The sequence below is a fragment of the Coregonus lavaretus genome, assembly GCF_964263955.1.
Source record: "Coregonus lavaretus genome assembly, chromosome: 22".
Lineage (NCBI taxonomy): Eukaryota > Metazoa > Chordata > Actinopteri > Salmoniformes > Salmonidae > Coregonus > Coregonus lavaretus.
In genome coordinates this window covers 30937210-30962852 of record NC_140009.1, presented here as the reverse complement: position 1 = coordinate 30962852, position 25643 = coordinate 30937210, and the positions used below count along the sequence as shown (strand labels likewise).

At 45.6% G+C, this 25643-nt stretch overlaps 1 protein-coding gene across 1 annotated transcript in view; it reads left to right on the top strand.

The window, feature by feature from the left end:
• The window catches only part of LOC311150167 (basement membrane-specific heparan sulfate proteoglycan core protein-like), a gene marked incomplete at its 5' end in the record, with an annotated part of 158638 nt that overhangs the window by 76613 nt on the left and 56382 nt on the right, over positions 1-25643 (top strand). The window contains 27 exons of the mRNA XM_084187486.1: positions 2227-2336; positions 2947-3005; positions 3539-3711; positions 4073-4105; positions 5032-5157; positions 5418-5621; positions 5840-5959; positions 6123-6254; positions 6805-6949; positions 8081-8232; positions 8629-8769; positions 11277-11440; positions 11900-12079; positions 12732-12928; positions 13189-13336; positions 13643-13770; positions 14543-14629; positions 14750-14808; positions 15145-15206; positions 15498-15638; positions 16157-16330; positions 17732-17911; positions 18176-18294; positions 18485-18596; positions 18861-18974; positions 19195-19322; positions 19924-20010. Coding sequence (XP_084043612.1) covers positions 2227-2336; positions 2947-3005; positions 3539-3711; positions 4073-4105; positions 5032-5157; positions 5418-5621; positions 5840-5959; positions 6123-6254; positions 6805-6949; positions 8081-8232; positions 8629-8769; positions 11277-11440; positions 11900-12079; positions 12732-12928; positions 13189-13336; positions 13643-13770; positions 14543-14629; positions 14750-14808; positions 15145-15206; positions 15498-15638; positions 16157-16330; positions 17732-17911; positions 18176-18294; positions 18485-18596; positions 18861-18974; positions 19195-19322; positions 19924-20010 — 3475 coding nt within the window. The remainder of the gene's footprint in view (positions 1-2226; positions 2337-2946; positions 3006-3538; positions 3712-4072; positions 4106-5031; positions 5158-5417; positions 5622-5839; positions 5960-6122; positions 6255-6804; positions 6950-8080; positions 8233-8628; positions 8770-11276; positions 11441-11899; positions 12080-12731; positions 12929-13188; positions 13337-13642; positions 13771-14542; positions 14630-14749; positions 14809-15144; positions 15207-15497; positions 15639-16156; positions 16331-17731; positions 17912-18175; positions 18295-18484; positions 18597-18860; positions 18975-19194; positions 19323-19923; positions 20011-25643) is intronic.

Sequence of the window (25643 nt, the reverse complement as noted above, 5' to 3'; positions counted from 1 at the left end):
GAGAGAGAGCAGGCCAGGGAGCCCTCGTTAGCGTTAAGGGCACAGCCCAAGGCTGTAATGAAAGACTCATGGGCACTGAGTGTGCTCACCAGGCCGTGACGTGTCGTCAGAGCGGCGAGCTCAGAGGAGACAGGGCTAATGTCTGTTACTGGGTGTGTGTGTGTCCGTTCGCTGCAGGGCGAGTGCCAAGTGCAGTGATTAGATTATCAGTGGTCAAATGAGGCCCTTTGATCAGCCTTTTGATGTTGCTTGTCTTCTGGTACTGTTTTCAAACCGTACAATATATATTTTAGGCCCGCCTGACTGTATGGAACAGTCAACCATGTCCATGCCAGGCTATACAACTGACGTCTACAGTTCTACACTACATAGTCTGCTCACTGTGTGGGTTTTTATACAAATCTTTGCAGTTCACTCTGCAACAAGAAGTGGAAGGTGTCATGGAGGAACCAGGCCAGCTTGTGCCAGTGTTCTGTTGTAATTTGAGGAAACTAAGATCTGTTTTGAATGGCAGCTTCTCACCACCAACCATAATAACACTGCTGCCGGCCAGCATGTCCTGTCACTGGCACAATCACTATCCGACCCCTCAGGGCCTCAACACAATGGATGTATGGGACAGCCTGTGTGCATGCGTGTGTGTGTGTGTGTGTGTGCATGCTTGTGTGTGCGTATGTGCGAGGCACTCTTATTCCAACTTTTAATTAAACACCAGGGTTCCTAAAGCATGATGAATGCACGCTGTCATTGTCAACAGCAACACAGCAACACGTCGTCTAGCAATATGTAATTACTGCAACCGCAGAGAGGAAGGGAGAGGGAAAGAAAATAAATAGAAAGACACGAGGGAAGAAGTGTGCATGTGTTTGGTTGACTTGAGGCCCCAGTCCAGGGTATACCCACATAAAACATGACTCGTCAGTACAGCCATGGCAAGTAGCAACTGACCGTAAGAAAGAATACAAATATTGACTTCCTTCCCCCAACCCGGACCAGGCCAGGCAGAGACCAAGCTGAACTGAAGCTGGCAGACCCAGGCCAGCTCAACAAGGTTGGCAGGGGTGTGAGGATCCCTGAGGGAGAGCCGGCCTGGGCTATTTAAAGGAGGTGTATTTGTGAGTGGTATAGGAGAAGATGTGCATCTTGGAAAGGAAATAGATATGCAATAAAATGGACCCTATAATAGACCATGTAATAATAAGACGAACCATTAGTTGTTGTTTCTTTAGTTGCTAGGAGACCAAGTAGAAAAGCAGGGACAGTAGCCTACAGTATGTCTACAGAAAGTGATATTTTTAAGTAGCTTAAATCGACCATAGAACACCACTATGGATAGTACAGTATCTATTGTATGACCGGTATGACCTACTTGACTATGAACTACTTAATGCATAGCGCCAGGTCAGGATAGCTTAGCTAGCCTCTGTTCTCCATAGGCAGTAGAGCCCCTGCCCCAGCCTCTCTGATGTGTTTGACTTCATGGATGGGAAGGGAACATTGAGGCCCACCTCCAGAATCACTGGCTGGAGCTTTTTTCACTGCAGCCTGGGTTAGGGCTGTAGCTGGGCTGGGATGGGCTGGGGGCTCCCCTCTATTTCAGTATCTAACTCAAACTGTGATGTCACCTTTTCACTGTGAGTAAAAGTGTAGCTCGCAAGGTAGTGAGTGACCCACCTTGGCTGACAGTGTAATTGTACTTGTGTGTGATTGTCCAAACGTATGGATTAATGTGTATTTGTATGACAAGTGTTGACGTAAGTGTGTGTCTGACGTGCACATTTGTGTTATAGACAGAAAGTGTGTTTGTGTGGGTATGTGTGTGTGTGAGTGTGTGTGTGGGCATAAGTGTGCATGATTATGCCTGCCGTGCCTCTTGGTACAGTTGTTAGTTTTAGTACAGACCACAATTGAGATATGGAAATATACCCCATCATTTGTACATGGCTCTGAATTTAGCCACAGTTATGTTTCTCCAATGTTTCTCGAGTTTCTTTCTCCAAACATTGATCCAAGGCCTGCCTGAGGGAAATTGTTCCCAAACAGTAGCCAAGCATAACTCTAAATTAATCTCAATTCCTTTTGAACAAGGCAACACCACCAAAGGAAAAACCCATGCAAATTTGGCCTTGTGTACATTATGTTGCTGAAAAATAGTGTAAATGTCCACGCTGTGGTTCCTGTATGTCATCCTGTGGTTAAACGAACAGTTGTCTCTCTCTGTTCCAGCGTACTACAGAGCTCTGGTGAACTTCACAGACTCCATTGTGTACAGGCCTGACATGGAGGACATCTACTCACTGGCTTTCCAGGAGATTTCTGATGCAGTGGTGGACACGGTAGGCCTATTCTAGAACCATATACTGTATACTGTGTACTGTACACGGTAGGCCTATTCTAGAACCATATACTGTATACTGTGTACTGTACACGGTAGGCCTATTCTAGAACCATATACTGTATACTGTGTACTGTACACGGTAGGCCTATTCTAGAACCATATACTGTATACTGTGTACTGTACACGGTAGGCCTATTCTAGAACCATATACTGTATACTGTGTACTGTACACGGTAGGCCTATTCTAGAACCATATACTGTATACTGTGTACTGTACACGGTAGGCCTATTCTAGATATAGTGCACAGTAGACCTATCCCAGAGCCAAATAGATACTCTACACAGTATGCCTATCCCTCCCTCCCCATAGGGGCCGTAGCCTACACAGGCCAGGGCAGGATTCTCACACCTTGCATTCCACTGCCAAGTCATGTCTGTCAGAAGGTCAAATACTGTAGATCATTTTAGTAAATATACTTGACTGTACAATATACTACTGTACATCAACGTATGTAAGAACACTTGTTAGGAAAGTTGTTAAACTTGTTAAAACATGTTGACAGAAATGCATCTCTTTGCTCGTTTGTATTTTTCTCTCTCTTCCACAGTTGGAGTCAGAGTACAACAAGATCTCAGGCATCCAGACTGTAAATGTGGTCCTCATCAAGTAAGATCACTGTTCACCTCCAGCTGCTGTTACTTACTTTACTTACTTAAGCCTGGGTGTAACAAAGGTGGTTCGGAGAACCATGATCGCGTGATGAGTAGCCTTGTTTGAGATCTGAAGACTTATGTTGGTTCCCAGAGCTAATGCTGAGGCTTCATCTTAGACTCTCCTCTGGTTGGTTCAGCAAACACAGTCTACAAGCTGCGTGTAACTAATCAACGTTCTTATCATGAGAAAATCTTGATATGCCCCGGCCCACATTCATTAAAACCTGAGCACTGTACCATTCAATTGAAATTTTTGTCATTTAACAGACGCTCTTATCCAGAGCGACTTACAGGAGCAATTAGGGTTAAGTGCCTTGCTCAAGGGCACATCGACTGATTTTTCACCTAGTCGGCTTGGGGATTCGAACCAGCAACCTTTCAATTACTGGCCCAACACTTAACCGCTAGGCTACCTGCCACCCCAAATCGTTATTGTCATCACGTCCCTCTCTAACAACCCCCTCTGTTCTGTCCTGGTCTGTTTAGGAAGATGCCCAGGCAGAATGGGGTGGATGTGTTTGTAGAGCTTGACGTGGGCTCTGACTACAACAACAACGAAAATCAGATCCGCAACGTGTTGTACGGAGTGGTGAAGGAGGGAACCATCGCCTCCTACATCACCTCTGTCCAGGGCTTCCAGTTCAGACGCCTGGGAGAAGGTAAGAACCACAGGGGATAATGTTTACTCCGCATTGTCAGGGCTGTCCAGAATGCTTACATGGCCAAATGTACGCCATCCATATAAGGAAGTTGTCAAATGTATGGCATCCATTTTAGGATCTCATATCTCATTACAATCTTTCAATTAAGCTGGGCTAGCCAGCCCAAGGCTTCAAGCTAAAAAGGGCTAGGTGGTGCCCTCTTTTCACCATTCTTCTTCACTATTTTGATTTCCCCTCTATAAGTCTCCCCTTCATTCCGGCCTATTTCTGTCAATAAAACAATACAATACGAAAGAAAGAAAAAGGAGGGCTAGGTGAGTCCGAGGTAGTGTCCTTAACTTGTCTCTCTGGTTTCTAGCTCTGCCCCCTGTGAACCCCATGGCTGTACCAGGTTTGTACTGTACCATGCCGACCTGGGTTCAATGCTATTGGAAATCATTTAAAATACTTTAGATGGGTTTGATTGCGCATGCATGGCGCTATGGAACCAATAGAAAACTAGCAAAAGAGCAAAACCCGCCCAGCTGTCACTCCAGGCAGGCTGAAGGAAAAGCTAAAAGTATTTGAAAGTCGTCAAATAGTATTTGAACCCAGGTCTGGTACCATGCCTGCTGCACGGAGACTGCCAGAGCTGCTGTAGAAACTATATGACTGTTCTGTAGCCCGTGTAAAAATGCAGAATGCAGCTATTTCTGGATGATGATGAGCATGAATATGATGACGACGATTAGCTCTTTGGAAATCTATAAGAGTTCATGCAGGAATGTTATGCATGTGTGCACCTAGAGTAGATGTCGGACAACGTTTTGGTTTTGGACTGCCCAAGAGGACTGCAAAGATTTTTGCATGGCATGAGTTTAGTTACAGATATTGCTTTTTTCTAAAAAACACTTCAGAGTTTCTGTAGTGTGTAAATCTTCAGAGTTTCTTCAGAAGGATCTCAATTACCTAACGAACAAGGCCATGTCCCACCTACGGTACAGTACAGTAAGCTGTTAGACCTTTGACAAGCCCCAGGCCCCAGCATGACCTGCAGTGACCCAGGAGGGTCAGTGGAGGCTGGTGAAAGAAGGAGGGCTCATAGTAATGACTGGAATGGGATGAATGGAACGGTATCATACACATGGTGTCTGTGATTCCAGCCATTACAATGAGCCCATCCTCCAATCCCGATATAAAGTGACACCAGCCTCCACCGTGGAAGGTCCCCTTGTATTTCACCAGATTTTTTAACAGCAAGTGTTGTGTTGTGTGGTGGCCTTTTAGCCATGCATGTCTGACCCTTGAACCCCCACCCCCCTCCCCCGTCTCTCTCAGTGGTCCCCAACCTTCGGCCCTGCATGAAGGATGAGCACACGTGTCAGGATGGGGGGTGTATCCTTCTGGAATACCTGTGTGACAACAGACCTGATTGCAATGACATGAGTGATGAGCTGGATTGTGGTGAGTGGAAATGGCATTGGTGTGGTGGAGTGCAGTGTGGAGTAGTGAAAATGGCATTGGTGTGGTGGAGTGGAGTGTGGAGTAGTGGCAAAGGATCTGCACTTTGTTGTATCCTAAAGAGAGAATCATATCTGGATATTGCCCTGACATGGCTGACATGGCGTCTAACACCATGGCGTCTACAGCCATATCTCAGGGCAACTCTGGTTATGGCTGTATGAACAGTATTTATAAGCTCTTTTTGATGTTGATCTTATCAGATAAGATCCGGCCTGGACCAGTGACCCCCACCCCTCCCACCACCACCCCCATCAAGAAGCCCCCACGCCCCCCTGGGCCCCCTGACCCCCTGGGGCCCTGCAAAGTGGACCAGGCCACCTGTCAGAATGGGGAATGTGTCCCCAGAGACTACCTTTGTGATGGAGAGAGGGACTGCTCTGACGGCAGCGACGAGTTCAGATGTGGTAAGCATCAGGAACACGCACTAAGACTAGAATAGAGCCCTCTGTGTGGCCTTTTCTATCTCTCCTATTCATCATCATTCTTTCACACACACCCACACACGCACACACACACACACATGATCAGTCACAAAAGCTTTGCATCTGCTTCATGTAAACACACCTGACCAAGGTGTCTGAGTGAAGTACTCCTCTGATCATGCCCCTCTGTCTGTCTCCAGGCACTCCCTCTCCCTGTGAACCCAATGAGTTCAAGTGTAAGAACGGCCGCTGTGCTCTCAAGTTGTGGCGCTGTGATGGAGACAACGACTGCGAGGACAACTCAGATGAGACCGACTGCCGTGAGTTCCACATTCAACGTTTATTGATTGAACACTAAAGGACTGTTTTTCTAGTCCTGGACTAAAAAGCACTTTCAATTGGGAGTTTCTGTATCGGGGAACTGGCCATACATTTTTACATGAATGAAGATTAAGTAATTTTCTATCTCGTCTTGTGTTCCAGCCACCAAAGGTCCAGGTGACACGTGTGCCCCAGAGCAGTTTGTGTGCCTCAGTGACCGCACCTGCATCCCATCTAGCTACCAGTGTGATGAGGAGCCTGACTGCCCTGACCGCTCGGATGAGTACGGCTGCAGTAAGTCCCTGATCATGACCATCATACCGTCTCTCTGACTTTGTCCCTGTCTCTGTCTGTCTGTCTTACTTTGTTCTGTCTCGCTCTCTCCCTGTCTCTCTCAGCCTATCTTTCTCATTCACTCTTTCTCTCCCTCAAAACCTCACTCCCCCCTTCTCTCTCTCTCTCTCTCTCTCTCTCTCTCTCTCTCTCTCTCTCTCTCTCTCTCTCTCTCTCTCTCTCTCTCTCTCTGTGCACCCCCCTGCCTCTCACCTGTATAGTCACCCTGTGGGACCACTGCAGTGACTCCATTCACACTGTGGTGACAGAGACACGGTGCAGAATTGTCCATCCATGGCAAAGAGTTTCATTTTTTTCTGACTTTCCATCATGTTTGTGCCTCACAAAAGAGATTGAGTCCACAAATAAACCACTGCCCTTTTAAATTGTGGTTGGGTAGTTGGGACTTGTTTTGAAATGTGTGTGTGCCATCATGCGTCACGCAGTGCATGCATACTTGGCTTTATAGATGCTCATATTGTTGTTGTTTTCTTGTAACTTTCCCTTTAAGCTCCTCCCACAGTTACCAGTCCCCCGGAGGAATCTATTGAGGCGGAGCGGGGGGAGACGGTAACTTTCAGCTGTGTGGCAGTGGGTGTTCCCACCCCCATCATCACCTGGAGGCTTAACTGGGGCCATATCCCCATCAGTGGCAGGTGAGTTGGTACAGTCCTCCAACTCCTTCCAACCCTGTCTGGTTCACCCCATAACAGCTCTTATCACAAACTTAGTTAGACATTTAGGCCAATGGCCCCATCTTGAATGACCCCAGCCTGAATCGATGGAATGTTAAGTTATATTTGAAAATGTGTGTGTGGGCAAACATTTGACTCTAGAAGATGATATTGAAGTTGATATGCATCATATAATATTTAATGTGGAGTTCTGAACCCCTCAGTTGCATGATACAAGTGGCTTCTCTTTAAACTCTGATGCCATTATTTTACATTTTAGTCATTTAGCAGACACTCTTATCCAGAGCGACTTACAGTTAGTGAGTGCATACATTTTCATACTGGCCCCCCGTGGGAAACGAACCCACAACCCTGGCGTTGCAAGCGCCATGCTCTACCAACTGAGCTACAGGGGACATTATGGAAGAGAGTGTTGATCTGTGCAGTGATAGCTTTGGAAAGAAAGCCGGGTTTAATTTGTGGGATTGTGTGAAATGAGTGTTGCGTATAATTGATTGGAAACAGTCCATAACGATTTTGAAATGACTGAGGATTTGTCTGCTATCCAATCTTGTTAGCCCACAAAATGCAGCATTTCGTGCATTGCTGTTTAAGCACTGTCATATATCTACAGACATGTCATGTTTGATTTGATTCAGAGGTGACTCATCTTTCAAACACTTCTGTCATTAAGTATTGAGTTATTCAATTATTGCTTTGTGGCTAATCATGTCCAATAACAGAGAACTCAGCTTACTGTACATCCATTGAATGGATGTTTGTTTTATATGGTAAAGTGCTATATTATCTGTCAAAATAAACTCCTACAGAGAGTTAACTAATTCAATCACTATTAAAAAATACCATACTGAAAGCCTAAAGTTGCAGAGAGTAGGCTGTATGGCAGTTCCTATAGCAATATGTCAGTTCAGAAAAGAGATTTAGAGTCATAATATTCCTTGTCCTCTAAAAGCCCTTTAGACACTCTAGTGTTAACTTTGAAAAGTGAATCATCACTGTTGTGCTAGAGGAGAGTCGAACACAGGCTTCAGTATTTGATGTGGTTGAAGCATCAATGTAATGTCAGCAATGTATATGTATCTGTCTTCTCAGGATCTCAATGACCAGTGAGAATGGGCGTGGCAGCCTGACCATCCGTGACGTAAAGGAGGCGGACCAGGGGGCGTACACCTGTGAGGCCATCAACGCCAAGGGCCTGGTGTTTGGTATCCCTGATGGGGTACTCAGCCTCACACAGAAACCAGGTATGTATTCTATAGCCTGATTCACACTATAGGGCCAAGCCATGCCTAGCTGAACTGAGCTGTCCTGGTTATGCATGGTTCCATCGTAGCTGCTGGGACCATGCTGGAAAGGACATCCATCATAGCTGCTGGGACCATGCTGGAAAGGACAATGTGAAAAGGAAAGATCAGAGCCAGCAGGGTATGGTTTGTGTTGGCTCTATAGTGGGAATCAGGTATTGTGTGGTACTCTTCCCTAGAATGAGCCAACTGTATAAAGGCTATCTATTGCATTATTTCAATAAGAAAATAATGGCTTTGTGGGTTTATGAAATGCCTAAAATGTTATATGTCTGTCTGCACCTATTTGCCTGTTCTATGTCTATTTAATGTCATCCTCTCTGTCATCGTCACCAGGAAACTGTCCCGAAGGTCACTTCAGTGTGGAGGGACGTTGTATCTCCTGCTTCTGCTTCGGCATCACCAAGAACTGTGGGAACACCGGACGCTACCGAAACCAGATCAATCTGCGCTTCACTGACGAGGACGACTTCAAAGGTAATGGGCAACACTAAATATTTATGCCTGTCATACATGTCATGGTTGATGTAATTTTTACTTAACTAAACATTTAGTGAAAAGGTCAAGACATTTGTAATTGATTTTACTGAACATAAAGAAGGTCTTAAAGCATGAAAACATTAGTTTATACACTACCAGTCAAAAGTGTGGACACACCTACTCATTCAACGGTTTTCCTTTATTTTTGCTATTTTTTACATTGTAGAATAATAGTGAAGACATCAAAACTATGAAATAACACATATGGAATCATGTAGTAACCAAAAAAGTGTTAAACAAATCAAAATATATTTTATATTTGAGATTCTTCAAATAGCCACCCTTTGCCTTTATGACAGCTTTGCACACTCTTGACATTCTCTCAACCAGCTTCATGAGGTAGTCACCTGGAATGCATTTCAAAGAACAGGTGTGCCTTCTTAAAAGTTAATTTGTGGAATTTCTTTCCTTCTTAATGCGTTTGAGCCAATCAGTTGTGTTGTGACAAGTTAGGGGGGGGGGTATACAGAAGATAGCCCTATTTGGGAAAAGACCAAGTCCATATTATGGCAATAACAGCTCAAATAAGCAAAGAGAAATTACAGTCCATAATTACTTTAAGACATGAAGGTCAGTCAATACAGAACATGTGGTCCTCTGTAGCTCAGCTGGTAGAGCACGGCGCTTGTAACGCTAAGGTAGTGGGTTCGATCCCCGGGACCACCCATACACAAAAAAGCGTCTGCTAAATGGCATATTATTATTATTTCAAGAACTTTGAAAGTTTCTTCAAGTGCAGTCGCAAAAACCATCAAGCGCTATGATGAAACTGGCTCTCATGAGGACCACCACGCGAATGGAAGACACAGAGTTACCTCTGCTGCAGAGAATAAGATCATTAGAGTTACCAGCCTCAGAAATTTCAGCCCAAATAAATTCTTCACAGAGTTCAAGTCACAGACACATCTCAACATCAACTGTTAAGGGGACTGTGTGAATCAGGCCTTCATGGTCGAATTGCTGCAAAGAAACCACTACTAAAGGACACCAATAAGAAGAAGAGACCTGCTTGGGCCAAGAAAAACGAGCAATGGACATTAGACCGGTGGAAATGTGTCCTTTGGTCTGGAGTCCAAATTTGAGATTTTTGGTTCCAACCGCTGTCTTTGTGAGACGCGGTGTGGGTGAACGGATGATCTCCGCATGTGTAGTTCCCACCGTAAAGCATGGAGGAGGTGTTATGGTGAGGGGGTGCTATGCTTGTGACACTGTCTGTGATTTATTTAAAATTCAAGGCACACTTAACCAGCGTGGCTACCACAGCATTCTGCAGCGATACGCCATCCCATCTGGTTTGGGCTTAGTGGGACTATCATTTGTTTTTCAACAGGACAATGACCCAACACACCTCCAGGCTGTGTAAGGGCTATTTTACCAAGAAGGAGAGTGATGGAGTGCTGTATCAGATGACCTGGCCTCCACAATCCCCCGACCTCAACCCAATTGAGATGGTTTGGGATGAGTCGGACGGCAGAGTGAAGGAAAGTCAGCCAACAAGTGCTCAGCATATACATTTACATTTTAGTCATTTAGCAGACGCTCATATGTGGGAACTCCTCCAAGACTGTTGGAAAAGCATTCCAGGTGAAGCTGGTTGAGAGAATGCCAAGAGTGTGCAAAGCTGTCATCAAGGCAAAGGGTGTCTATTTGAAGAATCTCAAATATATTTTGATTTGTTTAACACTTTTTTGGTTACTACTTGATTCCATATGTGTTATTTCATAGTTTTGATGTCTTCACTATTATTCTACAATGTAGAAAATAGTAAAAATAAAGAAAAACCCTTGAATGAGTAGGCATTCTAAAACTTTTGACCGGTAGTGTACCTAATCACATACAACCTGCATTAACATTTAATTAGAGATTTAAAATGTTGATGAGTAACACTATCTATTATCCACTAACATAGTAATGATGGACTGTTGTTTCTCTTTGCTTATTTGAGCTGTTCTTGCCATAATATTGACTTGGTATTTTACCAAATAGGGCTATCTTCTGTATACCCCCCCCTACCTTGTGACAACACAACTGCTGATAGGCTCAAACGCATTAAGAAGGAAAGAAATTCAAGAAATTAACTTTTAAGAAGGCACACCTGTTAATTGAAATGCATTTCAGATGACTACCTCATGAAGGTGGTGGAGAGAATGCCAAGAGTGTGCAAAGCTGTCATCAAGGCAAAGGGTGGCTACTTTGAAGAATCTCAAATATAGAATATATTTTGATTTGTTAACACTTTTTTGGTTACTACGTGTTATTTCATAGTTTTGATGTCTTCACTATTATTCTACAATGTAGAAAATAGTAAAAATAAAGAAAAACCGTTGAATGAGTAGGTGTGTCCAAACTTTTGACTGGTACTGTACATGCAAAACATGAATGTCAGAACTGTTACGAGAAAACTCTCTCTTATTTCATTTTCCCTGCAACCTCCCTAACTCCAGGAGTGAACGTGACTTACCCCTCTCGGCCGGGCACCCCTCCTCTCTCCTCCACTCAGCTCCTCATCAACCCAGAGGAGGAGGAGTTCCAGCTGGTCGACCTATCACGACGCTTCCTCATCCTGGACTCGTTTTGGACACTGCCACGCCAGTTCCTGGGCAACAAGGTGCGGCATCATCACTACATCACTTCCTGCTCTGCACTACTTTGGTCGTGTTCCCCTGCTCAGACGTTGCATGCATCAACCGTCGGGCACCATATGATGTGGTTAGCTGATACTCAAAATACCTATCCAGGTGTTGTAAGATCTGGCATGCATCAGCAACCTCTGAGCAGAAGAACACAACCCTTGTCTCTCCAATGACTCACCTTGACATCATGTTGAAATTAGCTTACACTAGCAAGATAACTACTATATTAATTATACATGAAATGCACATCTGAAAGTGTCAGCACACAGAAAGTGTGTCAGAAATGTTTACGTTATATTCAAAGGAAAGAAGCCCACACTGCTTGTATCACACTTATTCATGGCTTATGTTTCAGCCTCACAGCCCTCGTCAGAGCTTTGTCTGGCTTATATAACTATGAAGTTAATACATCGCCGGTATGTCTGTTTATTTAGATTGGCTCCTATGGAGGGTCCCTGAAGTACAAGGTGCGTTACACGCTGGCCCGTGGTGAGACTGAGCCTGAGGAGAAACCAGACGTGGTCCTGACCGGGAACGGTCAGAGACTGGTCTACCGCAGGGGCAACCCCACCCCCTCCAGAGAGGTCAACCAGAAGGAGATAAAGTTCTCTGAGGTGGGTCCATCTGCTAACAACCACCCCACTTTTAGTTTAGTTTGGTTCATATACTCTTTGTCAAGATCTTTATGAATAAAATAATGTAACTGTCTCTAGTCCTTATTTGTACAGTATAGTAGGGTTCCCCAACTGCCGGTCCACGGGCCAAATTTAGCCCACGGGGTGATTTTATTTGGACCCCCAAGTTTTCTGAGACCACCCCACACACACTTTTTTTTTGTTGGACATAAAAGACTAAAAACACCAGCAAATCAGCTGCAAGTGATTTGAATTTTTGAAATCTGTTCCAAGGTATTCCCACGCATAATAGAGAGATATACAGTATGTGATCGTATACGAATGTAAGCAAGGTTCGAAATGATTATGTTTTAGTCAAATATTATATCTATTTGGGCTTCTTGCGGTCAATTTGCAGTCAACAAATTATTTGTAGAAAAATTCTGCTGAATCTAATTGATGATCCCTGCAGTATAGGATCAGTGGTTTAAGATAATTTGTTTATGTCTTACATATGCTCTGGCTGACATGTTGCTGTCTAGGCCTTCCATGTGCAGTAAATGATAATTGTTTTAAATGTAGCCTAGCCGTCTAGGCCTTGTATGATCATGATCAATATCTGACTTCAGATGGTTTGTGTGTGTTCTTGTAGGAGAACTGGCAGCACTCGTCGGGTCGCCAGGTGTCCCGTGAGGACCTGATGATGACGCTGGCCAGCCTGGAGAGCATCAGCATCCGCACCGTCTATGACAACCACATGGTGAGCGTGGCGCTCAGCGACATTGTCATGGACACCACCACTGTGGAGTACAACATCCATGGCAACGCCAAGGACGTGGAGGAGTGCAGGTGAGATCCCATAGACTGACTTCAGCCGAGGTTAAGATTTGGATTGGATGTCGTTTGTCATCGCTCCATAGAGAAGTGACTTAAACCGTGGTACCGTTTTTTGTGACAAATTATCCCTAAGAGAAGGTGGAGTGCTTAGAACCTTTTAGTGCCTGCAACTTTTCGTATATTGTAAATAAATTAGCATTGTATTGTGTTTGAATTGTAGGATAGTTTCTGTGGTCAGTTGTAATGGCTTCCATGGTGTGTGTTCCTCCCAGGTGTCCCCCTGGCTACTCAGGACTGTCCTGTGAACAGTGCTCCACTGGCTTTGAGCGTGTGTCTGGAGGGAACTTCCTGGGATCCTGTGCTGGATGTAACTGTAACGGACACGCCAGCGCCTGCGACCCAATCAGTGGACAATGTCTGGTGAGGACTCCTTTCAACACAACGTTATCATTATACTAAAGCCTGGCTGTGAATGACAAAGCTTTCAAGTTGTATTCAAACTCAATGTCTTTTAGCTGTAAATTGAATCTGTTGCAAGTGTTGCGAATGTCAAGTAAACGTGTTGAGTTGGTGGTTCTCACAGTCAGTGACTGAATTGTTAAACTGACTGTAGTAGCTGTTTACAAAAGTACCAGTCATATGCTGCACCTTATTTGTTAAATGACCTGTGGATAAGTGTACAAATATAGAGCTAGTAACTGAACTACGTTCCTCTCCGTCCATCAGAGCTGCCAGCACAACACTGAAGGTCCTCAGTGTGACAAGTGCAGACCAGGCTACTTCGGTGACCCCAGACGAGGTCGCCCCGATGACTGCAAGCCATGTCCCTGCCCATACACCGAGACATCCCGCAGGTGAAGGATCACAATGAGGTCACACACACACATATATACAAAGACATATACACACACACATATATACACCAGTGTTGGGGAGTAGTGAACTACATGTAGTTCAACTAGTAATTAAACTACATTTTGCAATAGCTTGGTGGGAGTTTAACTAAATTCAAATCTAGGTAGTATTTTCAGTAGTTAATTACTTTTTTGCCATGTAGCGGTGTAGCTAACTACTGCAATTACACGCTACTGTTTTTGCAAAAAGTAGGCAATCATTTCCTTTCATTTACGGTATCAGACCTGCATGATTCTCACTAGAAACATAGTTATTGTGTTTAATAGGCACATTTCTACATTCTGTTAACATATGACCCTAAAGTGATCTGATCTTGTGATTTGCAGTCTGACATTTCAGATTTACATATGATCATTTTGGGATGTAGTGAACTATAATTCTCTTAAGGGTAGCTTTAGTGTAGCATAACTTCTTGCAGTGTGAAGTAATTGGTAGCTTGGTTAGCTATATTTTCAGAGTAGCTTCCCCAACACTGACACATACACACACACACACACACCATGGGAGATAGACAGACAGAGAGATGGAAAGAGCTTTTTCACACAGCAGGTTTACGTCCATGTTGGGTAGATTCACTGAGCACTCCAGAAGAACACTGGGCTTATTCGTTCATTGCTGGTGTTGTCAACTTGTGACCCCTCTCGCTACCCATTAACTGGCAGCTGTAGATATTAATGTACAGATCCTGTGATGTTTGTTTGTGACTCCCAGGTTTTCCGACACCTGTTTCCTGGACCATGACTCCCAGGCCACGTGTGACGCCTGCAAGCCAGGCTACACCGGCCGCCGCTGTGAAAAGTAAGGAAGGGACATCACACCCTTTTACCTCTGCACTGTCTTTAAAGCAGTGCTAGCTTTACTGTATATGGAATAGTTATAAAAGCTGTTGATGAAGATGTTTGTGTTTTTTCCCCATAGGTGTGTATCTGGGTACCAGGGTAACCCACTGCAGCCCAATGGCAAATGTTTTCCAACCCGTGAGTGTTTCTTGTTTTTTTGGGGGGATGGAATGTACATTGTTAGGCTTGAATGTGTTAGGAAAGTTATTCACCTGGACGGTTTTACCCAGAGACATTTGTACATATACATTATGACTCTGCTTTATAGTGCATGCCATGCTTTATGTCCTACTGTACCTTTAAGAGCCTTGTAATTATTAACATCAGTCATACCTGCTAAGAAGGTGTCGTCATCAGCCTGGTATGTCGAGTGATTGTGAAGGGGTTAGAGTTGGTGGAGCAACCCCAGGTGTTGATCCATATCCATTTGTCATCTCCACTCCCTCTCTCTCTCTCTCTCCCTCCCTCCTTCAGCAAACTCAAAGTGTGATATTAGAGGAACAGTGAATTCCAACAGCAGACCATGCGCCTGCAAGGTAACACACTACGTGGCCTACTGTATTTCATTATATAATGGCTATAGTTTGAATGGGGCTTTAGATTAGATGTAGGAGTTTTGATATGCTGTAGTAGAAGATTACACTCTCAATCACCAACATTTTAACTCCATTGTCTATTCATAGAGACAGTCATAAACTTGGGCCTGTTTAGCTTTTGCTGCCATTATACAATCATCTTTTATGATTACAGACAGTGAATGATGAACCAGTTGGACAGCCAGGGATACATGACAGATGTGCATGGCTGATGTGTTCTGTGTGTTGCAGTCCAACGTGGTGGGGTCGCAGTGTGACGAGTGTAAGAGCGGCTCCTTCCACCTGACGGAGGACAACCCAGAGGGCTGTCTGCAGTGCTTCTGTATGGGCGTCACCAAGCAGTGTGCCAGCTCCACCTGGAGCCGAGACCAGGTCAGTAGCCTGGCCGTACTACTACTCACACCAGCCAACACACACTACCTTCATAGGGCATGGGAGCTAGTGGACGGTGGACACATTTAGGGATCCGAAAATAAAAGGAATGTACACGCACTGGCCTTAGCACACCTGGGCATGGGAGTAACCATACTATACCACTCCTAACAGTCAGCCAACAGACAAACAGGTTTCTTCTGCGAGCCAGGAGTTTCCAGCGCTGGTCCTGGAGAGATACTGGGTGTGAAGGACAAGCGCACTTTCAAGTAATCAGCTAATCATGGTGTTTCACGATTTGCTGAATCAAGCGTGTTAGTACTGTGAGTTAAAGAAGCATGCTCTACAGTTCATGGGAGAAGTAGTGGAGACACTTTAGGGGTCAGGAAATACAAGGAATGTACAAGCACATCCCAAACCACAGCAGTGCATTGAGCCTGTCTTAATGCACCTGTGCCCTTTTAGCTTGTACTTTGAGGAGAGGTGTTATGGGTCTAAAGTGTGTTTGTGTCCCACAGGTCCGTGGCGGTGTGAACGGTCAGCTCTTCTCCCTCTCCAACAGAGCCAATACCAGAACCATCACAGACGGCATCGCTCAGAGAGGCTCCTCAGAGGTGGCGTACCGCTCCTTCTCTGACATCCCCAACGATATCTACTACTGGGTCCTACCAGACAGCTTCAGAGGAGACAAGGTGAGAGAGGGGAGAGAGTGGAGACAAGGGGAGAGAGTGGAGACAAGGGGAGAGAGTGGAGACAAGGGGAGAGAGTGGAGACAAGGGGAGAGAGTGGAGACAAGGGGAGAGAGTGGAGACAAAGGGAGAGAGTGGAAAAAGTGGAGACAAGGGGAGAGAGTGGAGAGAGTGGAGACAAGGGGAGAGAGTGGAGACAAGGGGAGAGAGTGGAGACAAGGGGAGAGAGTGGAGACAAGGGGAGAGAGTGGAGACAAGGGGAGAGAGGGGAGAGAGTGGAGACAAGGGGAGAGAGTGGAGACAAGGGGAGAGAGTGGAGACAAGGGGAGAGAGTGGAGACAAGGGGAGAGAGTGGAGACAAGGGGAGAGAGTGGAGAGAGTGGAGACAAGGGGAGAGAGTGGAGACAAGGGGAGAGAGTGGAGACAAGGGGAGAGAGTGGAGACAAGGGGAGAGAGTGGAGACAAGGGGAGAGAGTGGAGAGAGTGGAGACAAGGGGAGAGAGTGGAGACAAGGGGAGAGAGTGGAGACAAGGGGAGAGAGTGGAGAGAAGGGGAGAGAGTGGAGACAAGGGGAGAGAGTGGAGAGAGTGGAGACAAGGGGAGAGAGTGGAGACAAGGGGAGAGAGTGGAGACAAGGGGAGAGAGTGGAGACAAGGGGAGAGAGTGGAGACAAGGGGAGAGAGGGGAGACAAGGGGAGAGAGTGGAGACAAGGGGAGAGAGTGGAGACAAGGGGAGAGAGTGGAGACAAGGGGAGAGAGTGGATACAAGGGGAGAGAGGGGAGACAAGGGGAGAGAGGGGAGACAAGGGGAGACAAGGGGAGAGAGTGGAGACAAGGGGAGAGAGTGGAGACAAGGGGAGAGAGTGGAGACAAGGGTAGAGAGGGGAGAGAGTGGAGACAAGGGGAGAGAGTGGAGACAAGGGGAGAGAGTGGAGACAATGGGAGAGAGTGGAGACAAGGGGAGAGAGGGAAGAGGGGGAAGACAGGGGAGATGAGAGACAAGGGGAGAGATGAGTGGTAGGAGGCTTTGACTCTTTTTTACACTTACATGTATTTCTCCTCTTACCCTGAGAGTAGACTATAGGGACAGGAGAAATTGTCATCAACGTTTATTTTTACTGAGTAGTCTTCCCTCTGGAAGCAAGGTGTGATTTAAATGTGGTCATGCTAGATTTCACCGTCCACATGCTCTCTCAACATGTGAAAACTATAAAGGCTTTACATACCTAAACAAAGAGAAGCTCTCTACTTCTGGTTTGAGTTCATGGTCATGCACATGTCATCATGTGATCCGTGACCTAGCTAGCCTTAGAGTCTCATGGAGTGAAATACCTTTCCACCGTGCATTAAAGCGGGTGGTTGTTGTAGAATCTTGAACGTCTCTTTCTGACATGTTGTTACCAGGTTACAGCCTACGGCGGGGAGCTGCGCTACACCGTGCGCTACGAGCCCCGGCAACACTCACTGGTGATTGACAGACAGCCAGACGTGGTTCTCCAAGGCAATGGCATCTTCCTGGAACACTTCTCCCAGATTAAGCCCCGCCCCCGCGTCCCCGCTACTGTCACTGTCACCTTCAGAGAGGTGGGTCACTGTGTGTGTGTTTGTGTGCGTGCGCTCAGGTGCGCACATGTTTTTTTTTACTGATTATAAACCGTTTGTAATCTTAACATCAAAATGCAATACCATGTTGTCTTCATTGATAATCTTGTATAAATGACCTAATTAGATTACCATTAATTACCATGACCTAATCTTGGCTATAATCCCAACTCTAATCCTGAGTTTGCCATGGCAGAGTGTTGCACTGAGCCTCGTTTCTCTCTCCCTGTGTTTCCCCCCTACCAGTCTGCGTGGAGGCGTGTTGATGGACAGCCCTGTACTCGTGAGCACCTCCTCATGGCCTTGGCTGATACTACTGTCTTCATGATCAGAGCCACCTACGCTGGCAACATGGCTGAGACCAGGTAAAACCGACCGGGTGACCTGTTGAGATTCACTCAAAATGATTCCACATGATGGGGATTCTAAAGAATCATTAGGAAACCGCTCTCAGTATGAGCTACTGGAAACACCCATGTGGCTGTTGTTGTTATTGTTGTTGTTAGGGTTGTTGTTGTTGTAGTTGCCTCACCTGTGTTGTTGTCTGTTGTCCAGTCTCTCAAACATCCGGATGGACATTGCAGTGCCCCATTCCACAGGCAACGAACCGGCCCTGGACATGGAGTACTGTGCCTGTCCCCAGGGCTACAAGGGACCATCATGTCAGGTACAGTACACACGCACACATACCACAAAATCAATGTACTGTACATCCTGATCTTATAGTTCCTCCTCTGTTACCTCTCCTAGTTGTAAAGTTCCAGTGTGCTCACTTTGTTCTATGGTACAGTAGACATCTTGGAAAGAAACACAGAGTGGAAATCTTAGAGCATGCTGTAATGGAACAACAAGACAATCAACTGTGCTACATGCAGTGTTTTCACTACATGGCCTGTTGTTTTCCCATGTCTTTCCATCTGTTTCTATACAGGAGTGTGACGTGGGCTACACCCGTACAGGCTCTGGGCTCTACCTGGGTACCTGCGAGAGGTGCGACTGTAACGGCCATGCCAGCGGCTGTGACCTGGAGACAGGCGCGTGCTTGGTAAGTCACACCACCCTCCTGTTGTAATTTAAGTCAGTAGTACAGTACTACAGCTGCACTTGGCTTTGAAGTCTGCTATGGAATGTGCTAATGGTTTCTTGGCGAATCTCAACATGTGGAAACAGATTCAGAACACACATGGGCTCATAATAGGATTTCACTGTTCCATGGATGGATCCACCACTCTCTCTCTTGCCTCTCATGCGTCTCCCTTTTTTAGCAATGCCTTCACAACACGGCCGGCCCAAGGTGTGAGCGCTGTTTGCCAGGTTTCTATGGCAACCCTGTGACGGACGGACCTCAGTCTTGTCTGCCCTGCCCCTGCCCTGGCACTTCTCCCAGCAACCAGTGAGTTCACTCCTCCTCATGTACTCTACAGCAGCGATTCTCAACTGGTGGGTCGCGTCCAAAATTTGGGTTGCGGTAGCTTTTGAATGGGTCGAGGGTCTCTGAGTATTTATTTTTATGAAAAAATACTCCAGTCTGAACTTAAACGACTAAATGACAAAATAATAATTTAATCTCTGTACTATTTTTCTTCAATCACAGTATAAAATGCTATTAGCAGCTCTATTCAGCAGATTTGGTTGATTTTGTGGTCTCAAACTAGTGACCTTATAAATGATTATATAATAAGAATCTGGGCAAAATTGAATTATTTCCTTTGTCATATAATTGCTGCAATGTCTCTAGAACTCTAGCTCCAGATTTATCCTCTTGGAAATATCCTTAATCTACTTATAAACATGTGTCTATTCACCTGATGGTCAACCTCATAGAGATCATATTTAATTCTGTGGTCAACCTGCTCTTTGCAAAGACATTTGATCTGTCAGTGACTGGTCATGCAGTTCCATTGTTGTGTCAGCTATGACCCTGTTATTTATAATACAGAGTAGGGTTGTATACTGGCTTATGAGACTGATACAAGTCTCTTCCTTCCCTGCAGGTATTCTCAGTCTTGCTACAAGGATGCGGACGGTCAGCCCACTTGTGATAACTGTCCCCCTGGCTTCACTGGCCGGCGCTGTGAAAGGTAATACTCCCTCCATCTCCACTTCCATCTCCACCTATCCCCTCCAGCCTTAAGGTCAGCTGTTTACTGGTCAGTGGTCTGGGGATACTGGGCTTGCCAAAGCACGGAAAGCAGAGGTGACTAGTCTGGCACCCACTTGTTTCCTTTATAAAATGGGTATAGTAGCATGTCTGTCTGATTGCATCCCTCTTTCAACCAGTCTTTCCAACCAGTCATGATTGATATGTGAGTGTTAGTGGAATGGTATGGGAGAAGCAAATCTCAAACCAACGCCACCCATTCCAGTTAGTTAGTAAAGGTTTCTCTGGGTTGGGTTCGGTCTCTGCAATAGCAGTGCTCTTTATGCTATTTGAGAGGTCAATATCTGTGTTGGATTATTGCGCTTGGCAAACGGACATTGTATTTATCAATGGGCATTTTTGTTTTAAAAATGTGTCTGGTGTTCCATGGGATTACACATGTAATAATGAGTTGTGATATTACTTTTCTTGTCGTAAAAGCCAACAAGTGGTGAAACCAAGTCTTTCGTGTTTGGACTTGTAGTTGTGTCCTGAGGAAACTTTATGTCACATGGTTTTTGCTTTCTCTCCTTTGCCTTAGCTTGAGTGCTTTGCCTGAAGTTTCTCAGAGTCTACTGCTTTCTGCTCTAGCTGCTTGTTAAAAGGTTTAGAAGCTGTGGGCTAATGCTGTCAGTCTTTATGCCTGGGCTATGTTGACATTATTCTCTCTCCGAGGCATAAATCTAGAGGTGGCATTTCTAATGTCATGTCTGTTTGACGAATCTTTGCTACTCAATGTGCAAAGATGACGATGTGGTGACTGGTTAAACAAACATTGGTATGTTTTGATAAGTTGACCCTGCCCTATGTCTGATTTTAATGTTTTGATCATTAAGAACACAAGACAGTTGTGTGGACCCATACCTGCAAGAGGACTATGAGGATTTCCTCCCGCCAGGTTGTGGTGAGGCAGTGTTCAACTTTAGCCTGGAGAAACATGTGGTGCCAGAGGGCAGTGGAGACGAGGAGGAGGGGGAGGAGGATTATGATGAGGAGGAGGAGGAGGACACACACTATAGCCCACAGCCAGACGAGGAGCAGGAGGATTATAAGGAGGATATAGACTATAGCCCACAGCCAGACAAGGAGCAGGAGAATTATAAGGAGGATATAGACTATAGCCCACAGCCAGACAAGGAGCAGGAGAATTATAAGGAGGATATAGACTATAGCCCACAGCCAGACGAGGAGCAGGAGGATTATAAGGAGGATATAGACTATAGCCCACAGCCAGACGAGGAGCAGGAGGATTATAAGGAGGATATAGACTATAGCCCACAGCCAGACGAGGAGCAGGGGGATTATAAGGAGGATATAGACTATAGCCCACAGCCAGACAAGGAGCAGGAGGATTATAAGGAGGATATAGACTATAGCCCACAGCCAGACGAGGAGGATTATAAGGAGGATATAGACTATAGCCCACAGCCAAACAAGGAGCAGGAGGAGACAGACTATGGTCCGCAGCCAGAGGAGGAGGAGGAGGACACTGAATACAGCCAACAGCCAGATGAGGAAGAGGAGGACACTGAATACAGCCAACAGCCAGAGGAGGAGGACACTGAATACAGCCAACAGCCAGAGGAGGAGGACACTGAATACAGCCAACAGCCAGAGGAGGAGGAGGAGGACACTGAATACAGCCAACAGCCAGAGGAGGAGGACACTGAATACAGCCAACAGCCAGAGGAGGAGGAGGAGGACACTGAATACAGCCAACAGCCAGAGGAGGAGGAGGACACTGAATACAGCCAACAGCCAGAGGAGGAGGACACTGAATACAGCCAACAGCCAGAGGAGGAGGAGGAAAAAGAGGAGGACACTGAATACAGCCAACAGCCAGAGGAGGAGGAGGAGGACACTGAATACAGCCAACAGCCAGAGGAGGAGGAGGAAAAAGAGGAGGACACAGATTATAGCCAAAGGCCATACATTCCCACACGGTGGCCATCAAACATCCCCACACGGAGCATACTGTCCACTACCAGCCACCGTACCCAACCCACTCGCCCTACCATCCCTACTCGCCCTACCACTCGCCCAGCCGCTCACCCTACCACTCCTACTCACCCAACCACAACCACCCCCATAGCTGACATGGTCCAAGTCCACCTGAATAGGACTGCACCCAGGGTTCCATCACTGAACACGCCCAGCCCTGAGGTTAGAGAGCACAGCTTCCAGTTCCTAATGAGGCTTCACATGAACCGCTTCAACCAGCGCCTCAGCATGTTGGAGAGCAACACCCTAGACATCAAGGAGGGTATCCAGGCCATGAGGGGCCAGCAGAGCAAGCTCAGCACCCAGCTGGAGACGCTGCAGTCACAGTCTGCCCTGGAGAAGAAGGAGAGGGTGGGCAAGCTGGAGAGTAGCTACACAGACATGGAAACTCGTCTGAGAAGGCTGGAGGGTCGTCTGGAGATTGTGATAGATGGGTTTACTGCCCTGGCTCAGGAGATGAACAAGGTGAAACGCGTCAGACAAATAGCACGGTCTGCTAAGGAGGCGATGGCTCTGCCACCAGTCTCCACAGCCTTAGTGCCAGGTGTTACCACAACTCGACACTCCTTCAGGACTTCTCAATTAACAACCGTGACAACACTGAGATCCACTGTCGGGACTCAATCCACAACCACCAGGTCACAAACTAGAGCCACAGTCCCCAAAAGCTTACCCATGCCCCGTCTCCCTGCTAAGAAAGCCATGATAGCCCGTAAGTCCACCACCAAAACAGTCAAACAAACTACAAATCTTCAAACAACGGTCACCACAAAGCCCACGTCCCAAACAGTCAAAAACAGACAAACTACAAAACCTAAACCATTAACTAGATCCACTAAAAGTAATGTAAATTCAAAGTCCAGCCCAAGACAAAATACTACCCTAAGTAAACCCAGGACTAGCTCTAGACCACGTAGTACAACAAATCCTAGCACTAGACCACGTAGTACAACAAAGCCTGAAACAAAGACTACGATGGCCAATAAGCTTCATGTGACAGCTAATAAGCGCTCAACACAGACACGTCAATCAAAACCAAGGCAAGCTAAAGAAGACCTGGCTAACACTAAATATCAGCTGGCACCACCATCCCATAAACTTAAGCCTCCAACACAGGAGTCAAAAAATCCAACGTCATCCAAGTCACGTAATGAAGCTGCTAAACAGGAAAAGGATGCTTCTCGTGCTAGGAGCAATGATAAAATATACAGTGCCTTTAGATCAGTTGCACCTGATTCAAAGATTCAACCCAATGTTAAAATCAAAGAAACAGTTGTCAAGAAACCATCCCACTCAAACAATGGTAACTTTAGACCTAATGGAGAAACCACTGCTCCAGACTCATACCAGTTGGCCCCACCGTCCCACAAAGTCCAGGAAGTGTCAAAAGCCAAAACAAGTTACTCCAAGAAAGTTCTCACCACCACGTTGGCACCCACCAAAACGACCTCTTCTTCAAAGCGTTCCAGGTTAACAATGAAGAGTAAAGTCAAAACTACTCGTTCCAAGAGACCCTCACAGAAGAAGAAATCCCAGCCCCAGTCCAATGTTCTGGACCTGCTCAAACTAGTTCAAAGGAATTATCAAAAATCATCCCAAAAGAACAAGAAACAGAAGCAAGATGGTTCCGATGGTTCTTTTCACATTGTTCTAGGAAGGCTGGCCATTCCCATCAAAATTATCCCTGATTATTAGGTACATTTATATATTTTTTTTAACTTGAACTAATTTCAACATGTATCTAAAAGAACCTGTTTGTGGACCTGATATTTATGCTTATTTTTATAATATATTTTTTATCTATGGAATATGTCAAATTAATGTTTTTGATAAAGGACTGCGTGAGTTTGAGAGTAACTTCTTCATGTACAGGCAACATTGTTATTGTGTTTAAAGGTGCATCATGAAATAATATACAGTTACCCTATTCAAAGTTGTACATTTACAAAAGTTGTTTGGTGCTATTTTGCTTGAGCCCAGTGGGTCAGACTACCTCAAGACGTACACATGCAGTATTTAGAGAGTATTACATTTCAACTTTCAGAGCAGAATTTATAAATAACCCCTATTATACAGACAAATTGTACATGTCAAATTGGTTTAGCACAATAATGCAAGTACAGTGCATTTGGAAAGTATTCAGACCCCTTGACTTTTTCCACATTTTGTTATGTTACAGCTTTATTCTGAAATAGGATTTAATTGTTTTTTTCCCTCATCAATCTACACACAATACCCCATAATGACAAAGCAAAAACAGGTTTTTAGAAATGTTAGCAAATTTATAAAGAATAGAAAACTGAAATATCACATTTACATAAGTATTCAGACCCTTTACTCAGTACTTGGTTGAAGCACCTTTTGCAGCAATTACAGCCTCGAGTCTTCTTCAGTATGACGCTAAAAGCTTGGCACACCTGTATTTGGGGAGTTTCTCCCATTCTTCTCTGCAGATCCTCTCAGGCTCTGTCAGGTTGGGTGGAGAGCGTCGCTGCACAGGTGTTTTCAGGTCTCTCCAGAGAGGTTGGATCAGGTTCAAGTCCGGGCTCTGGCTGGGCCACTCAAGGACATTGAGACTTGTCCCGAAGCCACTACTGCGTTGTCTTTGCTGTGTGCTTAGTGTCGTTGTCCTGTTGGAAGGTGAACTTTCGCCCCAGTCTGAGGTCTTGAGCGCTCTGGAGCAGGTTTTCATCAAGGATCTCTCTGTACTTTGCTCCATTCATCTTTCCCTCAATGCTGACTAGTCTCCCAGTCCATGCCGCTGAAAAACATCCCCACAGCATGATGCTGCCACAACCATGCTTCACCGTAGGGTATTGGCCAGGTGATGAGCGGCGCCTGGTTTCCTCCAGACGTGATGCTTGGCATTCAGGCCAAAGAGTTCAATCTTGGTTTCATCAGACCAGAGAATCTTTTTTCTCATGGTCTGAGAGTCCTTTAGGTGCCTTTTGGCAAACTCCAAGCGGGCTGTCATGTGCCTTTTACTAAGGAATGGCTTCCGTCTGGCCACTCTACCATAAAGGCCTGATTGGTGGAGTGCTGCAGAGATGGTTGTCGTTCTGGAAGGTTCTCCCAACTCCACAGAGGAACTCTGGAGCTCTGTCAGAGTGACCATCGGGTTCTTGGTCACCTCCCTGACCAAGGCCCTTCTCCCCCGATTGCTCAGTTTGGTGGTTCCAAACTTCTACCATTTAAGAATGATGGAGGCCACTGTGTTCTTGGGGACCTTCAATGCTGCAGAAATGTTTTGGTACCCTTCCCCAGATCTGTGCCTCGACACAGTCCTGTCTCAGAGCTCTATGGACAATTCCTTCAACCTCATGGCTTGGTTTTTGCTCTGACATGCACTGTCAACTGTGGGACCTTATATAGATAGGTGCGTGCCTTTCCAAATCATGTCCAATCAATTGAATTTACCACAGGTGGACTCCAATCAAGTTGTAGAAATATCTCAAGGATGATCAATGGAAACAGAATGCACCTGAGCTCAATTTCGAGTCTCATAGCAAAGGGTCTGAATACTTATGTAAATAAGGTATTTCTGTTTTTTATTTTTAATACATTTGCTAGCAT